The 22,283-nt window shown below is 36.7% G+C and overlaps 1 protein-coding gene across 1 annotated transcript in view; it reads right to left on the bottom strand.

The window, feature by feature from the left end:
• LOC105920979 (dedicator of cytokinesis protein 3) overlaps positions 1-14,300 on the bottom strand; it is a gene marked incomplete at its 5' end in the record, with an annotated part of 76,733 nt that extends 62,433 nt beyond the window's left edge. The window contains 13 exon segments of the mRNA XM_036129195.1: positions 316-486; positions 1,336-1,417; positions 1,870-1,970; positions 2,552-2,635; positions 4,284-4,381; positions 5,621-5,792; positions 6,209-6,315; positions 6,609-6,771; positions 8,055-8,179; positions 9,595-9,720; positions 11,108-11,196; positions 13,975-14,122; positions 14,240-14,300. Of these exon segments, the coding sequence (XP_035985088.1) occupies positions 316-486; positions 1,336-1,417; positions 1,870-1,970; positions 2,552-2,635; positions 4,284-4,381; positions 5,621-5,792; positions 6,209-6,315; positions 6,609-6,771; positions 8,055-8,179; positions 9,595-9,720; positions 11,108-11,196; positions 13,975-14,122; positions 14,240-14,300 (1,527 nt within the window).
• Positions 14,301-22,283: the final 7,983 nt, after the last annotated feature.

Raw genomic sequence — 22,283 nt, 5'->3', positions numbered from 1 at the left:
CGGGGGGATTGAAAAAGAAGGTGAAGTGAATAAGTAAGGAAAGTAGAAAAAGGTGTAGAAGGAGAAAAAGTAAAATTAAAGTACCTAATGCAAAGCAGCTAGAGTAGAAACTTTGCTAAAAAACATGTAAAACTAAATGTTTATGTCACTAAATGTTTATGGCACTAAATAAAGCAAATTAAATACTTGTGTAAGGCACAATGAGACAACAGGCTGGAGCTTTATGTGAATAAATGAATGAAGCAGAAACATCCAGCTGTAATCTCCATTGAATAGAATAAACGATTAATGAAAAAAGGCTGTGTTCAGCCTCACCTGAGTGAATATGAGGGTCTCCGAGTTGCGGCTGTCCAGGCTGAGGACGAAGCGGATGGACTGAAAGAGTTCCTGGATGCTGGTCCGAAACTGCTCCTCCTCCATCCCGCACGTGGCCCGTGAGTAGAGGATCCGAGACTGGATGATAAACTTGAACAGATACTCCAGAGCCTGATGGCAGTTTGATGTTCAGGATGGAAAAACACATGAGAGATAATTAAATAAATTAGGAACAAGACAAATACACAGAAAAAAGCTGGAATTTTTCTAAGAGAATGTTTCTTTAAGTTTGTGTCAGTAATGGACATACATTAAGTAATGTACCAGGAGTCTTTAGACACTTTAAAAATGCATGCACTATAAAAAAAGTATAAAAGACAACTGAAACTGAAAAAAAAAACTGTGCGATGGTTGCAGCTGGACTGAACATGATAGAAATATGGTTCCAATGTTAAGTACTAAATGAGACTTCTACAAGATGAATAAAAAAGTCAGATCTGAAGCTAAAGCTGCAGAATATGTCAAAACTATCCTTAATAATTCATACCGTCCACTTCTATGTGACAGTGTGAACCATTTGGGATGAGTCTAATTAATATTTAAAACTGCTGAGCAGCTTTGTTGGATAAAAGTGGCAAATTCTGCACATACTTCACATGGTGTGTCTATGTTAAAATTCATGCCTACTGTTCTTTGCAGCCAGAAAGAGCAAGGACAGAGATTCATATGATCATAATGAAGAAAACTGAGAATTCAATTTTATTATTTAGTTTATTTAAAGAAAACTGTAGAACGGCAAACTGCAAATAATTACAGGCTTGACTGAAATGGAGCATGTACACATATCTGACAAATACATCTATGAATAAACTGAATTTAGTTTTCTTAGATGTAATGGTGCTTAATGTAAAATGTAATGAAAATCATGAACATTCTAGTGGATGGATTTAACTTTGTTTCTACTTTAAGCCATCTGGGTTATTAAAAGAGAATAATCTGTGAGGTTACACTGGTTCTTACCCTCATTGCTTCCTGAATGTGGTCCTGTCTGACCACCTCGGCAGAACGATCCATGTACCACTTCAGACAGCGAATCAGCTCTCTGAAAAACAAACAATGATCATAACATTAGTCTTAATAACAGTAGGAACTCTCATGTGCTGTTATTAGATGCTGAAATTACTTAGGCAAAAAAACAGCCTTTTAAAGTCTGACAAGGTCAGGTGACCAAGCAATACCTGTAAACAAACCACATGATCAGAGTATGCTGACTTCTACTTTCAATTTTCATCATTTTATTTTCTGTTGTTTGGTTCAGTATGGTAAGGTTGAGGTTTAATACACACTTTATGACAAAGAAACATTTAATCAAACAACTTACAGTACTTCATAGAATAAGTCATAAAATCTTCTTATAGCATCTCATGGTCATTCCTTCAGTGGTGCTGTTTAGTTTTTCTATTTAAAGAATAACTCAAGTATTGACTTTCTCGGTGAACCAAACTTGTCGGCAGGACCAGGTGGGTGTTAGAGGCAGTCGGCAGATCAACTCACTTGTAGGCCAGAGCTCCAGCAAAGTGTTTCTGGATATATGTGTCCATCACCGGCCTGAAGTGGTAGTATTTACTGTCCCTGAGCAAGTTTATGATAAAAACCTGGAAGAGAGAGATAAGTCTATGAAGGAAGCTTTGAAAATATTTATGAGTAATAAGCGGTGAGCTTTACAAAGAGGTGGGACATTAAAAGAAAAATCTGGAGATCAATTAAGAATAATTAGAGAAATAGTTAGAAATGTGGCTTTTTTAGTGCCTATGCTTGGACCAAGGTTAGCTTAAACAAAAACACAGAAATATCTGGCTTGGCTACCAACATTTCAGCCACATTAACACGATCAGAAGATATTGTATTATTAACAATATTAAATAAAATGTCATTTTTATTTAGATGTTCATGAAATACATCAGCCCAAAGGGGGAGAAGTTATATTCCCAGCACAGAATTATTGTTGACAGTCATAACAATATTATTTGATATTATTTGGCACAAATCATTTTATTATGACTAGGAGCTTTCAAACAATCACATTTGGGGCTCTAAAAATGTTTTATTAGGCTTTTACTTGAAGGAAGTTGAATGAACTGTATGAACACACACTAAGTAACTAAGTCGATGATTTCATATAAGAATTTTTCATTTAACTTCTCCTCTCCATTTTTACTTTACCAAACTGCCTTACCAATGACTGAAACACAAGGGGTCCATATTTGTCTGTGTTGTCATCCAAGATGGAGAATAATGTGTCCAGAATATCCTGGAGAAACTGAGAGACATAGAGAAACACAAGTTTAATTGTAAGTAAGCAGGCACGGTCGTTAAACAGGCAAGAATGTTATGATCCATCACATTAAGCTTCCTTTTATAACACAAAGCCTCCTGTTTCCAGTTTTAGAGAAAGGTTGGGTGACTTGTTTGCAGAGTAACTAATGCCTAAATGTGATTTAAGAACTGACTAGTTGAATTCTTTATGAAGTTGAACGTTGAATTCTTTGCCCCCTGCTTTTCTGAGTAAAAGCCTAGCTAAAGTGCCACCAGAAAGTATTCAAACCTCTTTTATTTTTCCGCATTTTGTTACATCATAGTCTAATAATCCGTTTCAGTAGTTTTCTATACTCAAACAAATTTTCTGATTTCAGAGAAATTAGTTCCTCATAGTCTGACAATCTTTGATGTGCTTTTTGCATAAGTTCATTCAGGCTGTAATGTAGCTTTTAGTGAGGCGTGGGTTATGTAGGGCCTAGAAAAGATCTGATTGGTGGAGTAGTAATGGTTGATATTTGGATGGTTCTTCTGTTCCCACATGGGAATACCGGAGCTCTGCTTTAGTAGATATTGCGTTGTTGTTAACCTCCCTGACCGAGGTCTTGGTCCTTCTTTGGTCAGCTTGTACAGATGGACAGATCAAATAGGGGTCCTGGTGGTTCCAAACTTTTTTTCCATTTCCGAATTAAGTAGACAACAGGGATTTTCACACATTTGATGCTGTTGAAATGTTATTTGTGTTCTACGACTAATTTGTGCTTTGACAAAGTTTGCTTTTTGGACGTCTACAAAAAGTTCCTTTCTTGGTGGCTGTACCGGTCCTGTGTCTAATGTGTTTAATTTTTATAATTTCCTAAAGAGGTACTAAAATGCTTGAAAATATGCTTCCATCGTGGGCTATATTGTTTAGATTTAAAACATTAGAAACTATACAAAACTTGACTTTAGAATAATTTTCAGATAACAAAATGAGTAAAAAGTGAAGGGTTGTGAACTCCATTTGTGGCACAGTGAATGTAGTTGACATAATAATAAAAAAAAATTATTTATACATGATCATGGTGCAGTTTGCCGGCAGCTTTTGGTTGTAAATGTTGAGTTAGTGTTGACTGTAATAAGAGATTTACACAAAGGTCACTGTTGGGGTACTTGCAGAGGAACACTGGCTGAAAATGACAGCCAGATGGACTTCAGCAAACCAACCATCCATGCAACTTCAAAAGAATCTCTTCAGTCTTTACAAAACTGTAAGAAATAATAAATAAAATTCAGTCAAATTAAACTGTGTTGAAATATGCCGCCAGCGGTTTCACACCTCGGATGATGTGAGCTGCCAAACATTGGAAATCACTGTCTTTTATTAACACGTTTGGGACAAGGACAGCATATAATCACCTGGGGGACATCACACCATAGCACAAGAAGCCTCTGAGCTGAACTCAAATAAAAACAAAATAAAACTGTTAAGCTACCATAAATGCTTAACTCAAATGTTTTCTCCTCAACCTGGAAGTTGAGGAGAAATGGAAATGAGACTTTGTCACAGTTTGAACCACACCCATAACCATTTTTGTTATGAGATAAATATTTTGGATGTTGTGACACAAATAGAGCCGTTCTCCTCCCTTGGTTGTCACGATGAACCTCACCTTGACTATCTCTTCACCACTGACATGTCGCAGACGCCCCAGGATGTCCATGACCCGTTCAGGATGGGCCTTCCACTTCAGCAGGGCCAGGAGGTCCACTAAAAAAAGTAAAAGACATAACATACTATGGAAATGACCCAATGAAAACCAGAATATCATAACATGGTTTGATGAAAAATACGACAACGCTAAAAGTATTTCATAGAAACTAATCTACTTAATGATAAAGTTAAATATATAGTTTAGCTGTGATGTGGTAGTGAAGTTTTGCAACATGTTTCAGACAGAATGGTCATTCGAAATCCTGATATAAGTCAGTATTTTCAACAAGGAGAGATTCTGTTACTGCTGTTACCATATTTTATTTTGAGAAATCAGCACCGGCTCATAATCATGTAACCAGCTATGTTAACATGCACAAAAATTTCACGATCAAATGGAAATGTATTCAGATAAAAAAAAAAAAAAAAAAAAAAAAATGTATCAGATTGTACTGTTAATATGGGCACAAAATAAATTAATCCGATCATAATGTGTATATATATGCACCTGACTTTATTTTGAACAGTACCAGCCTGACACAGGCGGTTATCAAATTTCTGTAAAAAAAAATAAAAATAAAAAAAAGATACAAAGAACAGGAAGAAGTACTTTGTCTTTGCTGAACAACAAAATTAGTAAACAAACCAGTTTTATACGAGTACGTTTGTCTTCAGAGCGCCCAGTCTAGACTTGCACCAGGTTCTAATTATGGTTGAAACATTACTGAATAAAGAATTCAGTAACGTCAATTTAAAATCAATTTTAATGTTTCGAATAGAAAGGTTGTATCGAGAGCACAGCCAGTTTTGCTTCCTGATGCATTTGTGCCACAAAAAGCAGAAATACGTCACAATTACGTCGGGCCGCACATGCACATTCAGGTCAGTTTGCCACATTTAGAATAATTTGATCCTGACATAATCCACTCCTCTCATTCGGATTACAATTTCATTCTGATTGAGCTTAATCTGGTCAAAATACGATTGGCGTGTTTACATGACACATATTTATTGTGTTCAGCTCTTTATCTCAATTACTTTTGTCCATGTAAATATTAGTTAATGTTGCATTAAATCAGAACACAGTATAAAGCACGATTATGTTTTGCATTTGTAGGTGCTCAGTTGGCCTTAGTTTTCTTTTAACATTTCATCTAAAAAGATTCTGTTTCCCTGTAAAATCTAGATGCACATTAACACATTCATTGATATAATGTTTGGCCTTTAACAGGATTTAATTTTCTTTGGGAATCAACTTGAGAGCAGATTGAAATCTTGCTGGACTAACTGGTTTACCGTTCTGAGTGAGTTTGGTGGAGGAGAGCTGCGTGGAGATCCAGAATGTCTCCTTGGTGCTTCGCTGGAAGATGAGGCTGGAGGGGATGTTGGGGCAGCTGTTGAAGTCGTCCTTACAGCAGGGAAGGCCCAGGTAGAGGGCGTGGTTACTGAAGGTTGTGTTCTCATCGCACTGAAACCAAGAAAACCCACAAATAATATGAGACTGAGACTATAGGTGAAGGGGCTCTTCTTAAAATGTCTGGTGTTTTTGTTTTAATGCGGATATAACTTCAACAGATAAAATAAAAAGAATTAGACTTTTTTTATTCAACAACTGGAAATAAATCTGAACAGACATTACTCATTGTCCATCACAAGTTCAACAGCCAAATAAACTCTGGTACAGCTGTAATCAGCTATGTCTTGAGACAGTTTTCACAATGTGCAATGAAAGCTTGTTGAACTGGGTACGTGGACTGAATGCCTGGAAGCGTTAAGGAACTGTATACTATTTTCAGGCAAAGGCTGACAATCTTTAAGCAGAGAGTGAACAAGCCTAAAAATCACGAGCCAGACAAAGAGAAATATGCAGCGTTTATATCTGACCTTGTAGACATAGAGCTCATGACTCTCGTCAGATAAAGTTGTTCCATCCTCCCTCATTAAAGGAGTGAAGGCAAAGCCATAAAGTTTTTTTTCTCCTTTATCCTTTGCTGTAGAGTGAGAAAAAACAAGAACAACAGAGAAGTAAAATGAGAGAAATAATGAGAGTTTATACGACAACAGATCCATCAAATTAAAGTTGTTGCTGTAACAACCAGTTTGATAAAATTCCTTGTTAAATGTGTCAGGAACCTCTAAATATGCTGTCCTGGCTATCAATTTGTTCTTTACCAGTACAGCTACTATTGTCTTTTCACCAATAATACTTTCTAGCAGTCTTACTTATAACATGTTTCTCGCTGCCAGCTCTGTAACCCAGCAAATGTATGCATAATTTACTCACTGGAGCAATGTCTGAACTCAAAGCGGAGGTGGGAGCCTCTGAAACGATCGATGGGAATCGGCAGCTTAATCACTTCACTCCAGCGGGGGCTGTTGTTGTGGTAGAGGACGAAGGAGCGATACTCAGGGATGTTGGGCTCGCCTGAACCCAGACTGATGCAGTCCTGCAGGGGGAGCCAGAGAGTTTGGACAAACATTAACAGATAAATACCATAATTACAGTTTTAAGCAGCCGGGTTTTAGATGCCTGGAGCATTGTTAACTGGGAACAATAATTTGGATTAAGAAGATTTAGAATATTTTCTGTGTTGGCAGACATGATTTGAACTAATACTTCCACAGTAAAATAATAGGCGTACTGTTTATTAACATTTTAGGTCAAATGTTTTGCATTGTTGGTTTAGATAATGTTTAAGTCTATTCCTGGCAAGAAAATTAAGAATCATTTATGAAAACCCCAGTTGTGTTTGGTTAGGTATAATAAATAGGAATGCAATAAGGAAAAATAGTAGGATAGGATTCCTGGATCAATGAGCACTTCTGTGCTCTTTTGTGTCGGTCGAGGCAGATGACCGTTCACACTGAGCCTGGTTCTGCTGGAGGATTTTTCTTCCCGTTAAAGAGGATTTTTCCTTTCCACTGTCGCTTCATGCATGCTCAGTATGAGGGATTGCTGCAAAGCCATGGACAATGCAGACAACTGTCCTTTGTGGCTCTACGCTCTTTCAGGAGGAGTGAATGCTGCTTGTCAAGACTTGATGCTATCTGCTGGGTTTCCTTAGATAGGAAACTTCTTTTTTTTTTTTTGCGGCTTCTAGTGGCTCACTTTTTATTGACAGTAGACTGACAGGAAAGGGTCGGAAGAAGGGGAGAGACATGCGGCAAAGTACCGCGGGTCAGATTCGAAACCGGGTTGTCCACATCGAGGACTACAGGCATCCAAACATGGGGCGCGCTACCCGCTACGCCACGAGCTGCCCGATGGGAAACTTTTTGACCAACCTGTATATAATCTGATTGAATTTGACTTTGGAAAGTACCTTGAGATGACATGTATCAAGAATTGCTGCTATATAAAAAAATATTGAATTTCTTAACAAAAAAATACCTCTTCTGTTATTGGGTTAGTATGTGGTAATAACAGGGTGAAAAAAGGGCACATTTTAAGAACTAAACTGATGGCATAACATGCCCACTCAAGAAAAACCTAAAATGGCCATCTTTAAAGCTATTAAAGGTAATATTTGAGCAAAAGGTTTCTTAGTAAATATACAGCATTGGGGTAAACACAAACAGTTAAGCCCAAATTTATTAATCTTAACCCTGGCAGAGTTAGGTTAAAATTGATATTTTGATTTCTCCAACATGTTTTGTTGAGTTCTGTCTCTTCAATTACTGATATCAAACTAAGCAGAATATTTTAATATATGTAGGACCATTTCCATACCTTCAGTATTTCACCATCTGCGTAGATGACATACATAGTCACTTCGATGTTTTTCTGAACACTCTTCCCTCCTCTCTCAAAGTCTCCTCGCTCCAGAGTTAGGTAGAGGTCATTACGGATGTCGCCTGGTTCCAGGAAGGAGGCCATAACACAAAAACAGGACAAATTAACAATAATAATAATAATAAGATACATATAATTAACTTTTTTTCTTAAATATCAAGATTAGTGTGTTTATATAAATACTGTATCCTCTGTCTAAGGGACACACATGTTCTCGGACACATTTAAACACATTTAGACACATTTAAAATGTGAATGTCTCTAACATGCAGAAGACAAATGACCTGTGTTAACATGTGTGGATTCATTTGTCATTTTCAGCTCGTCCTTACAGAGGATGTGTCACCTCTAATATATCAGGATGGGCGTTAAATACTCACTCTATCTCTGCCGGAGGGGAGGGATGCCTAATGTGTGTGAAAGAGGTGTGAAACACCCCTATCCATGTTGTATGTTTAACAATGCAGCCCAGGTGTCTGCTTTAGAGGACAGTTTCAGGTTAAATGTTCTTCTCTGGGCGTATTTGGGTAATTTCTGAAAATATATCGCAGTGGCTAAATGTTACATTCTTACTGTGAACACACAAAACTAAATGGGAAGGATTTGGTGCAACAAACTCGGTTGTGTTACTGTTTATTTACATGTTTTATTAACAAAATCAACATATGACAATTGTCAGTAGATAAATAATTTACGCAAGTAAAAATCAGGTTGGAATGTATTAACCAAAATATGCATTTACCAAAGATGTTCACACCTTCATCGTGAGTTTCCAGGAAAATAAATACATTTATTTTCTAAACTGTTCACTTCGGAAAATTGTTTCTTTATTGTACTAATTGTATGTTTCCTTAATTAAGACACAGTTTTTTTATATTTTGAGAAGCCACTATATGACAAGTAACAAGATACCAGCAATAAGCTTATCCTGCAGGACTACAGACGTGACTTTACAGAGAATTAAAAACCTCACAGGTGACTGAAGGATAGATTTACAATTGTGAGAATCCTGAAAAACAAGACTTTACAAGAAGGTTACTTGATGCATGTGTATCCACTGAAGTCAAACACATTTACATGACCTGTCATAGTTGAGCTTCGATCCCATTTTTCTTTAATGCTGCAGGGGCGTGTGCACTTTATCATGTACTCTGTCTTACTTTGGTGTAGCTGTGACTCCATGTTTTAAATGTTTAAAGAAAGTGCAGTTCAAGACTTTAAAGTGGGCTACTTTCTTTTGTGTTTTTGATGTTTTGCTATAACCTAATAACATATTGCACAAATGTGAAAAGTACATTGTTCCAACAAGAAAGTTTTCACGTTATGAAGTCATATCGCTTTATTTTTCTTTTGTCCGAGTGGCAGCTGTGTGTTTTGTATTATTGTGCTGCGTCCACACACAACCTAAAAAAATAAAATATAACCTGTGTGGGAGGAGATGAGTTACCGGAGCACATTGTGAGAAAATGTGACTCACCTGGCATGATGACATCTGGGAATCCCAGTTTCCGAGTGATGGCCACCCCCCTGCTGAAAATGAGAGGGTTCTCTCTGCGGACCTGCTCCATGTCGCCTCTGAGCAGCTGCAGGGAGATGATCAGTCCTGCAGGATTTCATGGAGAGAAGACATGAGAACAAGTCATTTCACAGAAAATAGGAGAGCAGAACAAAGGTGGAAATAAAAGATAAATAAACCAAAGGCATAAGTGCATGAAAAGGAAAATCTTAGCCAATTCATTTCTAAAGAAGACCAAAAAAAGCTACAATTAAGCCCTGAAAAAAACATGAATACTGTGTGAAATTAAAGATTAATTACGTCATAATTCCATTAATGCAGTTGGTATTGATTCTCTTGTCCGAAAACAATACTGCAGATTTCACTTAGGCAGTCTTAAATGACATTACAGACTGAAATAAGCACAAAGTTTAGTTAAAACAGATGAGATTTTGGGACCAGGAGCTCAGGGTGTAACTTTAGGTCAGCCTGAGTCCCTTACAGAGACACCAATTAAGATGATTTTCCAGCTGATGTCAAACGGATGACATCCACAAATCAGTCAGACGGCGTGGAGTTGGAGTCGCTCCTGGGAGGTTTGCATGTTTGTTTTCTAACTTTATGGCTTCTGTGTGCATTACTCTAATTTAGTTTATTCAAGTTGGTTATTCACTTGCCATTAAGGCTGCTTGCTGTTTTACGTAAGAAGTTATTTTTTCCAACAGACCTGTAAGGATTGATTCAACCAGCATATAGAAGAAAGAGAAAATACACAGAGAAGATGCTAAATAAAGTAAGAAAACGTGTTTTGTGAAATTTAAGCACCTGATAACATACGGGTGAATTATTTTAGGTCTGAGTTCATAACCATACCGGTTCAGCTGATAAAATACTGGAAATACATAATTTTTGTAATGTTTCTCTGAGCTAATATATAAAAAATAAAGAAATAAATTAAAAACTGAAATAGAATGCCATCATAAGAGAATTAAAATTAAAACACAATAATGTTAAAGAGAAACTGTAATAAGTCCCAGAGGTCATCTAAAATTATAAAGCATAATTGTTGGGAAACTGTAATAAATATCCTGCATTGACAGAAGACCTTACAGGAGCAATAAGTAAGATATTTACTTTCCCAAAACAGAGTGGAGAATTTGGAATTTTACTTTGGCAAAAGAGCTGCAGCCTGCTAACATGGAAGCCAGTAAGAGAAGCGGACCAAAAATACGCTATTGTGTTGTTCCAAAATTGGAATCATTAATAATTGTTCCTTTAAATAAAAAAAAAATGTATGACAAAAATGTTTAAACATCACCACGGAACAGATTAACTTCACAATAATCATATTCTTTAATAACATGATGACTGTAGAATGAAAAGAAGAGGAAACTAACACAAAATGTTTGCAAATTACTTCATTCTAAATCAATGTCCAGCACACTGACACCATCCACAGCAGAGCTACAGACACTCTCACTCAGCCTGTCCCTACCGTAGTTGGTGCTGGGAGCTGTGTATTTGGTGCTCGACTTGCGGATGATGTTTTCATGGATCTGGTACCATTCATTCTCATTGTTGCACCTGAAGGGCAAGAGAAATGCTGTCAAACCAAAGTATATAAAACCTCAAACACAAAAATCTTTGGCAGGAAAAAACAAAAATCTTAATCTTAAAATGTACAAACCCTCAACACAGTAATGCTCAGACAGAAAGGATGCTTTACAACCCATGAAATAAGCCATCAAATATATTCAGACACATGTAAATAACACAAACAGACATAATGCTGGAATAAGAAGCCCTTCAAGCTTCCTGCAGGCGATTCGTCAGAGGTTTTAGCCGACAGGTATTCCTCTGCTGTAGGCCGTAACTTCTTAGAGGTTTCTGTGTGAAATTATAGCTAATTGCATTGGGGAATTAGCTGTTGAATCATATTTCTCCTTTTCATATTAAGAGGTAAGATTGAAAGAGCAAAAAAATAAAGTGAAATACTAGATAACAGAGGCAAAAATCTCAAACTAAAACGTGATTAAAGCTTATGGTGTTTTCAGCACTCTTAATCCTCCCTCCTATATGGTTTATCATCAGCCTGACCTATTCAGTGTTTGGCAATATAAGCAACTGTAAAAACACTGTATTGTAAACACAAGCTCCTAATTTTTTTATTTTTTTTTTACCAGATAATCTGTAAGCACACAGTGCATTTTGCTGTAGCTGCAAACTAAAGAGCTAACCCTTATCCATATTCAACACAACCCATTAATGATGTAGTCAATTTCATCGTTTCTGCTTAACTTGTCAGAGCTTTGTGGTGGTTTATAGTGGCTATAAATGTATCCATGACCTTGTTAAAAGGGAAGTTTTTTAGGGACTGAAGTGAGGCAAATAAAAAAAATATGTCAATGGATATCTAGCACCTGATATATGACCAATTCAAATAAACAGAAGAAAATTAACATTTACTGAGGAAAGAAATGTGAAAATAAAAAAAGCTGCAATAACCTGGTGTGTGCACCCTTAAATTAATATTTTCTTCTTTGGTAGAAGTCCATCTTGATAATATTTGATCACACCAACTTGGCAAAGCATTCAAAGTCTTTCAGATTGTGAGACATATGTTGTCCAAAGTCCTCTTCTGTTGGCCACTGATTTTCTTGGATTTATTTCACTGGCTACTTTAGAACAATACTTTTATCTTGTGAAGCCATTCTGTTGTTGATTTGAACAGATGCTTGGATTCACTGTGAGTGAATAATATCTGATAATTTTCAGTTTTCTAAGAGACACCTGAAGGTTTTGGGTCAAAACTCACTGCTATTTGAAATGGTTCATAATTTCACTCACCTTAACAAAAGCCACAGTTCTAACTGAATCAAATCAACTCCAGATCATGATGCTGCCGTTTTAAATGATGCACTGTGCTGTTTTTGTCCCAAATGTTTTGAAATTGTGGCCGGGAAATTGAAGTTTGATTACATCAGACTATCACACATCATCTCTTGGCACTTTTCCATCTTACACTTTCAACAATTTTGTTATGAGGTAAATATTTAGAGATTCATATTTTTTGTGTCACTGTTGTTCAGAAGTGGGTAGAGTAACCAAAAACTGTACCCAGGCAAGAGTAGCACTACTTCAACATATTTTTTACTCAAGTAAAAGTAGAAAATAGCCAGTTATATTGAAGAGTAAAAACATATTATGTAAGAAGGCTACTCAAGTACTGAGTCACTAGTCATAACAATTGATTATTTAAATTTACATTTTTTTATAATTAGACACAAAAATATAAGGTTATGTGCAAATTCTGGTATTTTAAAGACAAAGATATACAAAGAATAAAATTACAAAACAACAAATTCATGCAGAAGAAACACTTTTCCAAATCAATGTTTCAACATTAAACTTGCAAGCAATACTAACAGAAGTTAATATATACTGTATGTTAGAACAGTGCAAAGTACTTCCAATGACAATATCTACTGTTTACTGTGCGTTCATTTGACCGCCAAATGGCTCATTGAGCTCAGCAGATAGAAAATAACATTAAAAACAACAACAAAGCTTGTATACAAGCAAGTAGTTTCATTTTAACATAACCTGTAGGTTTTTGTATCTGTGGTCCATTTTTGGTTAAAAGAAGTCAGTCCTTTATTCTTGAAGTTACTTGCAGCACGTAGAGTAGCCAGAAATATTACTCAAGAGTTGTGATACTTAAGTATAATATGACTCAAGTAAAAGTAGCAAGTACAGTGCAGTAAAACTACTCCTAAAAGTATATTTTGTTACTCCAGTAAATGTAGCTGAGTAAATGTAACCAGTTACTATTCACCTCTGCTGTTGTTCCACATTCCTGACTGATATCTTTGGATAGGCATTGGATCAGATAGTTTTGATCTATGTAACCTCTCTGCGAACTATGGCTTCTGCTAGGACAGCTGAAGTTTATTTTGGGATCGTCCCTGTACATTATGTTAGGTGTGTATCAGACAACACAAAATTATGAGACTGGATGAAAATGTGCTTGCAATGAAGTATTTAACTAAGGCTTTGCATGTTTATGCAGTCATGTTATTATACTTTTTTAATAAAAAACATATTGATTTGTTTTTCAGTTGAAATAAACAAGAAGTCTTGCACTAAATATGGAAAAGGTTATTTAGGAATTTAATATGATCTAATTTTTTTCATCACAATAACCTGGTTATTTGACAGATGTGTTTGCACTGTGTTCTGAATCATAATCAGAATAGTGTTGTGTTTCAGTTTGTCTCTATGTGAACTTGTTTTAATGACCAGATCTCCAACCTGCACACATTCCCTTTATAATTTGTCATCTTTGTGAGGGAAGTCACTCACGTGTAGACTTTAAGAACAAAGTCTTTCTCCTCTTTGAGCTCTGAGATGATCTGCAGCACGTCACTCATGGCCAGAACAGCGCAGCCGTATGGTCTGCGGTACTGAACATGTGCCGGACCTTTCTTACTGTCATTCAGCAGCATGCGACCTGAAAAAAAAGTATAAAATCAATTAAATTTAGACAGTCTTTCACTTTTGCCAACAGCATAGAAGTAATACTGTGATAACGTATTTAAATGATTACAAATAAGAAGAACAGTCATACCTGTTCGAATAACTTGTGATACGATGTAGAGATCTCTCTTCATATCTTTGTTGCTCAGGTCCTGCAGACCAAGAGAGCAAAAAAGCAAAACAAAGCAGTTAGTACTGAGAAAACATTTTACTGATGCTGACAGATAATATCTGCCCTAATAAAGACAGAAAGTGATGCAGAAAGAGACGTTTGATGGGTCCTATGCCTTACTTTCACTATGGATGAGTACCTTGATTCAGTTCTGACAGTTTGTAGGACCATTAAAAGTGACAGATATAGAAGATGTTTTTAATAATCAGGATAGGTCTATTTGAAAAGGGTTAGACTCTCAGATTGGTTTAAACAGTAGCTCAAACAATTAAAATTACACAGTTTACTTGACATTAATTAGCAAGTAAACAGTCTATTGTATAATACATGACTAAAGATGCACCAGAAGTTAAATGGCTTTGACTATCATGTAATAGCCAGTATTAATCAGATATTTTAAAGTTAATAATATGATGTAATAAATACATCTTTCATACCTTGATTGTCTTGGATTTTGGCAGATTTGTCTCCAGGCTGATGCTACCATACATCAATAGGGGGCAATGCAACCTTACTTTTATCATGCCCTGCTAGCTTTCAGACGTTCTCTTTGAAAAGGCAACAAAATACGTGTTGTTTACATGTGTTTGTCCTGGTTACCGTGAACAGAGCACACAGCCGATCCACCTTCTCCGGATTCTTTGGTCCTCCGTTTTTGTTTAGTCTCACCATGAATTTCTCACTGGAAAACACAATCAAAGGTTTGAGCTTCAATGTGTCTGAGCCTCTGGTTTTCAGACACCTGCAGGGATGTTGCTACATGTCTGATCCCAGTCCTAAAAGGAGAGCAAATCAAAGGTATGAGAGCTGAAAAGTTCATTCTGAAACCTTTTAGGAAGAGGAGTTTAATAATAATAACTTTTCACTAGATGTAAATCATATAGTATCAGTAAAATATAATCATGACAGACATTGTTGCAACTTCTCATCAGCACATCCTTCTGAACCAAACTCCAAGATAAAGGAGTGTAGATCAGACCCAGTTTACCACTGATATTGCTGCTCAGTCTCTTCAGTGGCTGGGTTTTAACACAGATGCCTTGTCTCAGCTTGCACATTTAAAGTAAAGAAACTCTAAAAACAAAGGCAATTTAACCCAAAAAAATAAAAATAAAATAAAAAATCTGTTGTTACCATGAAATCATGGAATGAATGTGGAGTTGAATGACATTAAAATCTGTCTATGCCTAAATCCATGCCTACATTTTTATACAGTGATTTACACAGACATCCATTTCAGTATGCTAGAATGTTAGTGAAAACTGGGGGCATTTTATTAATGCAATTTCAGGGCAAAAATTATATTATATAGCTTTATTAAACACAAAGTGACATATTTCAAGTACTCATTCTTCTTAATTTGGGTTTGTAGCTATTGAGAACCCAAAATTTATTTTCCCAGAAAGTTGGAATATTCCATCAGAACAATACAAAATTATTTTAATACAGACATGTGGACCTTCCTAATTCCTTGTTGCATGATGAATTATTGCACTGGTGCAGCGCACCGTGGATGTGATCAGCCTATGACTCTGCTGAGGTATTAAGGAAGCACGTTGCTTTCAAAAGGAGCTTTCAACTCATCAGATTTGTTGGCTCTGGTTTCTTCCATCTTCCTCTAGGCAATAATGCTTATATTATCTATGGGGTTTGTGTTAGGAGAGTTTGCTGACCAATCAAGCCCAGTGATATCATGGTCATTAAAGCAGATATTTGTACTTTTGGGAGTGTGGGAAGTTGCAAAGACAAGCTGGGAAATTAAATCAGCAGCTCCAAAAAAGGTGTAAGCAATGGAAAGCATGACGTGCTCAAACATTTCCTGGAAGATGCTGTGCAGACTTTGAACCTAAAACACAGTGGACCAACACCAGCAGATGAGATGGCACTCCAAACCATCACTGACTATGGAAACCTCCTAATGGACATCAAGCAGCTTTGATTCTATGCCTCTCTCCTTTTTTTGCATCTTGATTTCCAAATCAGACACAACATGTACTTTTATCTGAAATGAGGACTGTGTGGCTCTAAAAACAGACCACTCCTTTCTCTTTGTAGTCTAAGTGAGATAGTTATGATGTTTTTCTTCTGGGTTTCTGCAGTGGTTGTGTCTATGTGTGGGGGCTCTCTAAGTACTGACTCTAGCTTCAGGTCACACCTTGTGACTCTTACCCAAACTTGTAAATGCTTTGATTCACAATCCTGAAGGCTCTGGTTATGTTTGTTTCTTAGGCATATAGTTCTACCACACTTTTTCCCTTCACTTAACTTTCCATTAATATGTCTTCTGGACATCAGTCACGTCAGCAGTCTTCAGCATTACTGTGTAGCCTTCTGACTACTAAGAGATCGTTTAGAGGGTATAGAGTTCTCTAGCTGCTTAGGGTGTGACACCAGGGAATTTTCCAATATTTACCAATAATTATTTACAGACCACCGGCGTTACATGCTCGACCAGGAAGAGGGGTGACTTGATGCAATCAGATGGTTTACGTAGATGGAAAACCTTTTACCCAATTTGAATAATAAACTGAACTTGACTGCACTGTTTGATAACTAGGATCATATTGGAGTGTAAATAACTTAACTAAATAACACAATATAAATGGAACTGAATTAGAAATAACAAACTGCAGGCTTACTAAGAGATTTTGAATGTAACTACATCTATATATTTTTGCTAGAATAAACCACAGTAAAAAAGCAACATAATTCCACTGAATAAGGGTAGAAACTGCTTACTTTTGAAATTGTGTCTTTTCATTGATTGAGTCACTAACTAACATTTTGTAATTGAAAAACTTTGCTAATTGTCTCAAATATGATTAATTAATAAATGCAACTAATCACAAAATATCAAAGTGCAAAGTTTCTAAATAACTAGAATATATTTTTCTAGTCATGTCTCACCCCTAATTTTCATATATTACTTAATACAAATTGCCAAACAAATGTATTGCCAAACAAATGTAACAACAGTGAAACATTTCACTTTTTATTCCAGTCTTTAAGACAGCAGGTTTCACATGACAAGAGGTCGCCTGAGGGCAGAGCAGAGGGAGCTTAAGGGGACAAGCTGAGGCATTAAGCTTGATGCAGTGGAAATGTTTTTGTCATGGCTTAATAAATATTAAACAAGAACACTTTTTTAAGGCTTTTTGTCTGCTTGGTCATAATCCCAGTGGAAAAATAGCGAAAGGGCACAAGCTCAAGTGGGCAATGGAGCAAAGACAAATAGACGTTTTATTTGATCTCCTTCCGCTGGATCTTTTTTCTTTTGTTTCTGTGTTACATTTTCTGGAAATCTTTGGATAATATGCTAGTTACAGTGATTCACAACTTTTCATATTTATTGACCTTTTATACATTTAGACATCTTAACACCATGAACTTGGATGCGTTACATTGGGATTATATATGCTAGACCAAACACTAAGGAGTAACTAATTGTGAAGTATAAGATAAGATAAGATAAGTGAAAGATAATTGATGCATGGTTTTAAAAAGAAAATCTGATTGGGGTGTGCATTTGTATGTTGTCTCCCTGATTCAATACTTTGCAGAGTCATCTTTTATTGCAATTACAGCTACAAGTCTTGGGGGATGTCATTATTAACTTTGCACACCCAAGAGTCTGAAATTTGTGCCCTTTGGTCTTTGCAAAACAGTAACAGATGAGGTCAGACAGGAGTCTCCACAGACTATGATGTTTGCAGATGACATTGTGATCTGTGGTGAGAGCATGAAAAAGGTAGAGGAAAATTGAGGGAGATGGAGGTTTGCCCTGGAACAGAAAAGAATGAAGGTTAGTTGTAGCGAGACAGAATATGTGAGTGAATGAGAGGGACCCATGTAGAACTGTGAGGTTACACGGAGAGGACATAAAGAAAGAGCAGGATGTTTAGTACTTAGGGTCAACAGGCTGGCGCAACAGCATATGTGAAAAAGAGGCAAAGAAACGTGTCCAAGCAGATAAAAGAGTATCAGCGAGAATGAAAGGAGAGGTGTAGAAGCCGGTGGTGAGACCAGCAATGATGCATGGTTTATAGGCAGTGGTACAGATGAAGAGACAGGATGTTAAAACCTTTGGAGGTAAAGCCAGAGAAACCAGACTGAGATGGTTTGGACATGTACAGAGGAATGATATGAGTATATTGGTAGAAGGATGCTGAGGCTGGAACTGCCAGGCATGAAGCCTAGAGGAAGAACAAAGACAAGATTTATGGACGGAGTGATAGAGGTGAAAGAGGAGATGAAGATTTGCTGTGAGACAAGAGGATGTAGAAGACGAGGTTACATGGAGACAGATGACTTGTTGTGGTGACCTCTGAAAGGGGAAAAGCTGAAAGAACTAGAGTCTCTGAAAGTCAATTTTCAACTATTTTTTAGAAATTCTTAATTTTTTATGGAGTTTGTTTGTGTGGCTTCTTTACGGTTAATTACCTTTCCTTCCACAGTCTAAAAACATGCCTGTTAGGTTAATTGGTTACCCTGAAATTATCCTGTATTTGCATGGTTGTTTGTCCTGTGTGTGTCTGTGTTGCTCTCTGATGGAGAAGAAACCTCTCCATCAGAAAATTGTTGTTCACAAATACATTAAATCTGAGTGACATTGAGCTTCGACTTCACTATACATCTCTTCTCGCCCAATGACGGTTTGAGATAGACACCCGGCCCCCATGATCCAGCAAGGATAAGCAGGTATAGACAGTGGATGAATGAATGTTATTTCTCACATTAGAAAAAAACTGTCATACTGTTCAGATATACACCCATTTAAACTTCATTGACTTAGTGAAAAATGTAAATAAAACAGATGAATAAGAAGAATACTAAAGTCATATTAAATCCAGAGAGACAATTTTAATCCAACAGCCTGTAATTTAACATTTGGCAAATAGCAATAACTTTTTTGTCTTGATATTTGGGTCTATGAGCTAAGGAAATAGGTCAGAAGTGAACCCAAATGCTGTCTTAGTTTGACAGAAGGCAGGTCTGTAATGAAACTGGAATCTTTATAAACAAAACCAAAAGCTCTGCATGAGCAGAGATTACTCCAACTGAGAAGTAAACAAACACAGAGCTGAAATAAATTAGAAACAAAGCTGGGCAGTCGTAGCGATCTGAGGATGAACTACTGTGCCTTGCAAAACTTTTTCACATTTGGTTAAGTTTCAACCACACACACACAAAAGCTTTTATTGGGATCTCATGTGATAGACCACAAAGTAGTGCAAAATTGGAAAGTACAACGGGAATTAGAATTTTTTATTTTTTGCAAGTAAAATGTCAAAACATTTGTCTTGAATTTGCATTCAGCCTCTAAATAAAATCCAATGCAACTAATTGCCTTCAAAAGTCATCCAGTTATCAAATAGAGTGGACCTGTGTGTTATGGTTTTCAGAGGTTTGTTGGATTAGTGACTAAACAGCATCATGAAGACCAAGGAACAAAGCAGACAGAGTTAGGCTTCTAAACAATATTTTAGGCTTTGAACATCTCACAGACCAATCCATTTTCTGAAACTGGAAATAATTTGGCTTCACACCAAACCTATCAAGCAAGGCTGTTCAGCTAAACTGACAGGCAAGATGAGGACAACATTAATCAGAGAAACCCCCAAGAGACCCCTTATAATTTAGGAGGAGCTCAAGGGACCTGCAGCTCAGATAGGGGAATTTGTTGATGGGATAACTATTAGCTGTGCAGTCCACAAAACCAGTTGTTATGAGAGAGTGGCAAGAAGAAAGCCATTGTTGAAAGAAAATCATAAGAAGTCACATTTGCAGTTTGCCACAAACCATGAAGTGGACAAAAAGGTGCTCTGATCATATGAGACCAAAAGGTAACAATTATGGCCTACAAGTAAAATGCAATTTATGGGGGAAAATTAACACCTTACAAGAAATTTCTCTACAGTAAAACATGGTGATGGCGCGAATAAGCTTTGGGCTTTATGTTCTTCAATAGGGACAGGGAACTTGGTTAGAGTTTGATGGTCATTTGAAGTGAAAACTAGCTGACAAAAAACACATTTAATTTATACTGTCTAATTATTTAATTCTGGATATTGTTTTTGACCTAAAAATATTCGTGTTTGGATTTAAGTCAGACTAACTTTGAATTGTAAACAGCCCATGAACATTGTGGAAAGCCCAGTAGCCTAAGTTTTTGGACTAAAATGGAAAGAAATGGACAGAATAGTAATACAAATTTGATTAGACTATAAATCATTTAGCGAGTTTGTAGGGATTAAGGTAAGGTTTATAACTTAGGCAAAATTAAATTTCACAAGTTAGCAAATAATTGTTGATTCAGCAGAGGTCCAAATCACTGCTAATAGCCCAAAAAGAAAAACTGCTTATGGATTCAGTGCAATAAACATGGCAGTTAGCTTAGATATATGTCTAAGTTTTTGAGCTAGTAAGGACTTCTAGCGAATGTATACATTTCACTGTACATTATGGAAGAATTTGAGTTTTGTCTGATTTGCAAAAAATAAATAGATAAATAAATAAAATAAAAGCTCATTGTATTAACTTATTCAGCTCAACATCCTTAGACACACTCGTGTAATTAAACGTCACAGTGAACACAAAACAACGACCCGAGTTAAAACGACATCTCAACACTGAACAATTAACATTCATGTACTCTTCATTATAAACACACCATTACAAACTAGCAATTCTCAGGTTGCTGTTGCCACTGAAAGTTTCCTGCGAGCACCACGTGGACCAACAAATCCCAACGACACACGCTACGTTGCCACCTTTAAACTCAAGCAATTTATTCCAATCCCCCAGTGAGGCTGTGGCCCAAACAAATACAACAAAAGAAAATAAGTATGCTTTTTTCCATAAATCGTCGGCGAGCGGTACTGCTGCGTGTGTGTTTTGGTAGGTGGGAAATGGGGGGTGATAAGGCGTGAAGAAAGACTCAGATACAGTCAATCTTTGTTCCTGTGTTTGTGGATTTGTATTGATTCAAAAATTGACTGCGGTAAGGATGCTGCAGACAATACGTGGCCGTAATAAGCACCAGACAGGCGAGACAGTGCTAAATACACATGTAAAGTTATTTGTACCAAACACGATCTTCAACATTATTTGTACAGCAAGGCAGAACAAACTCTGTGACAGACACGCGTACATAGAAAAAGAGAGATGAGTTGTTAACTGTGTACATATGTAAAACCAACACACAGTATGCACTGAGAAAGCTTTCCGCTCGACTCTAAAGCACGCGAGCACAGGATAATTCGAGCGTGAATGTACAAATACACACTCACATATACAGACAAATTGCACGGCAGAAATATGCATGGATGCACCAAATCAGATGCATACTCACTGTGCTCGGAGAGGCACTGATAGGCAGACACATACACACAATATAAATATTGCCAGGCATCCTCTAAATACATTACATGTGCAGAGGAATCGCATGACACACAGTCCCCAGGGTGAAAGGGAAAGGTTTACCCTGTATTTATAAAGAATTTGCTTTTCCAAATGTGTATGATATTCAACTTTGGTGATATCCATTATTACCACAAATTTTAAAATCTTGCAACTAGAAAATTCGATGTATTTTTCGTCTCTCTCAGGTCTGCTCTAGGAAGAGGAAACTTTAATCATTCTGCTTTTTAAAGTAGCTCAATGTCACTCAGATTTAATGCATTTGTGAACAACAATTTTCAAGTTTTGCTAGTTTCACTGTTGAATTTAAGTCTTGATTCTGACCAGCCATTCAAACATGTGAATATAGTTTTATCTAAACTATTTCATTGTACCTCTTTCTTCTGGTTTTTGTCCTGCCCCAGTATTAAGTCCTAAAAAGCCCCAAGACATTTCTTTCCAGGATTGTCCAGTATTTAGCTCCATCCATGCTCTCATTAAAGCTGACCAGCTTTTTGGTTTTCGCTAAATAAATGCCTACCCACCCCATAAAGCTGCAAACACA

Source organism: Fundulus heteroclitus, unplaced genomic scaffold, assembly GCF_011125445.2.
Source record: "Fundulus heteroclitus isolate FHET01 unplaced genomic scaffold, MU-UCD_Fhet_4.1 scaffold_145, whole genome shotgun sequence".
In the NCBI taxonomy this organism is placed as follows: domain Eukaryota; kingdom Metazoa; phylum Chordata; class Actinopteri; order Cyprinodontiformes; family Fundulidae; genus Fundulus; species Fundulus heteroclitus.
The sequence above is the reverse complement of the archived record's forward strand: the minus strand, read 5'-3'. Positions and strand labels throughout refer to the sequence as shown.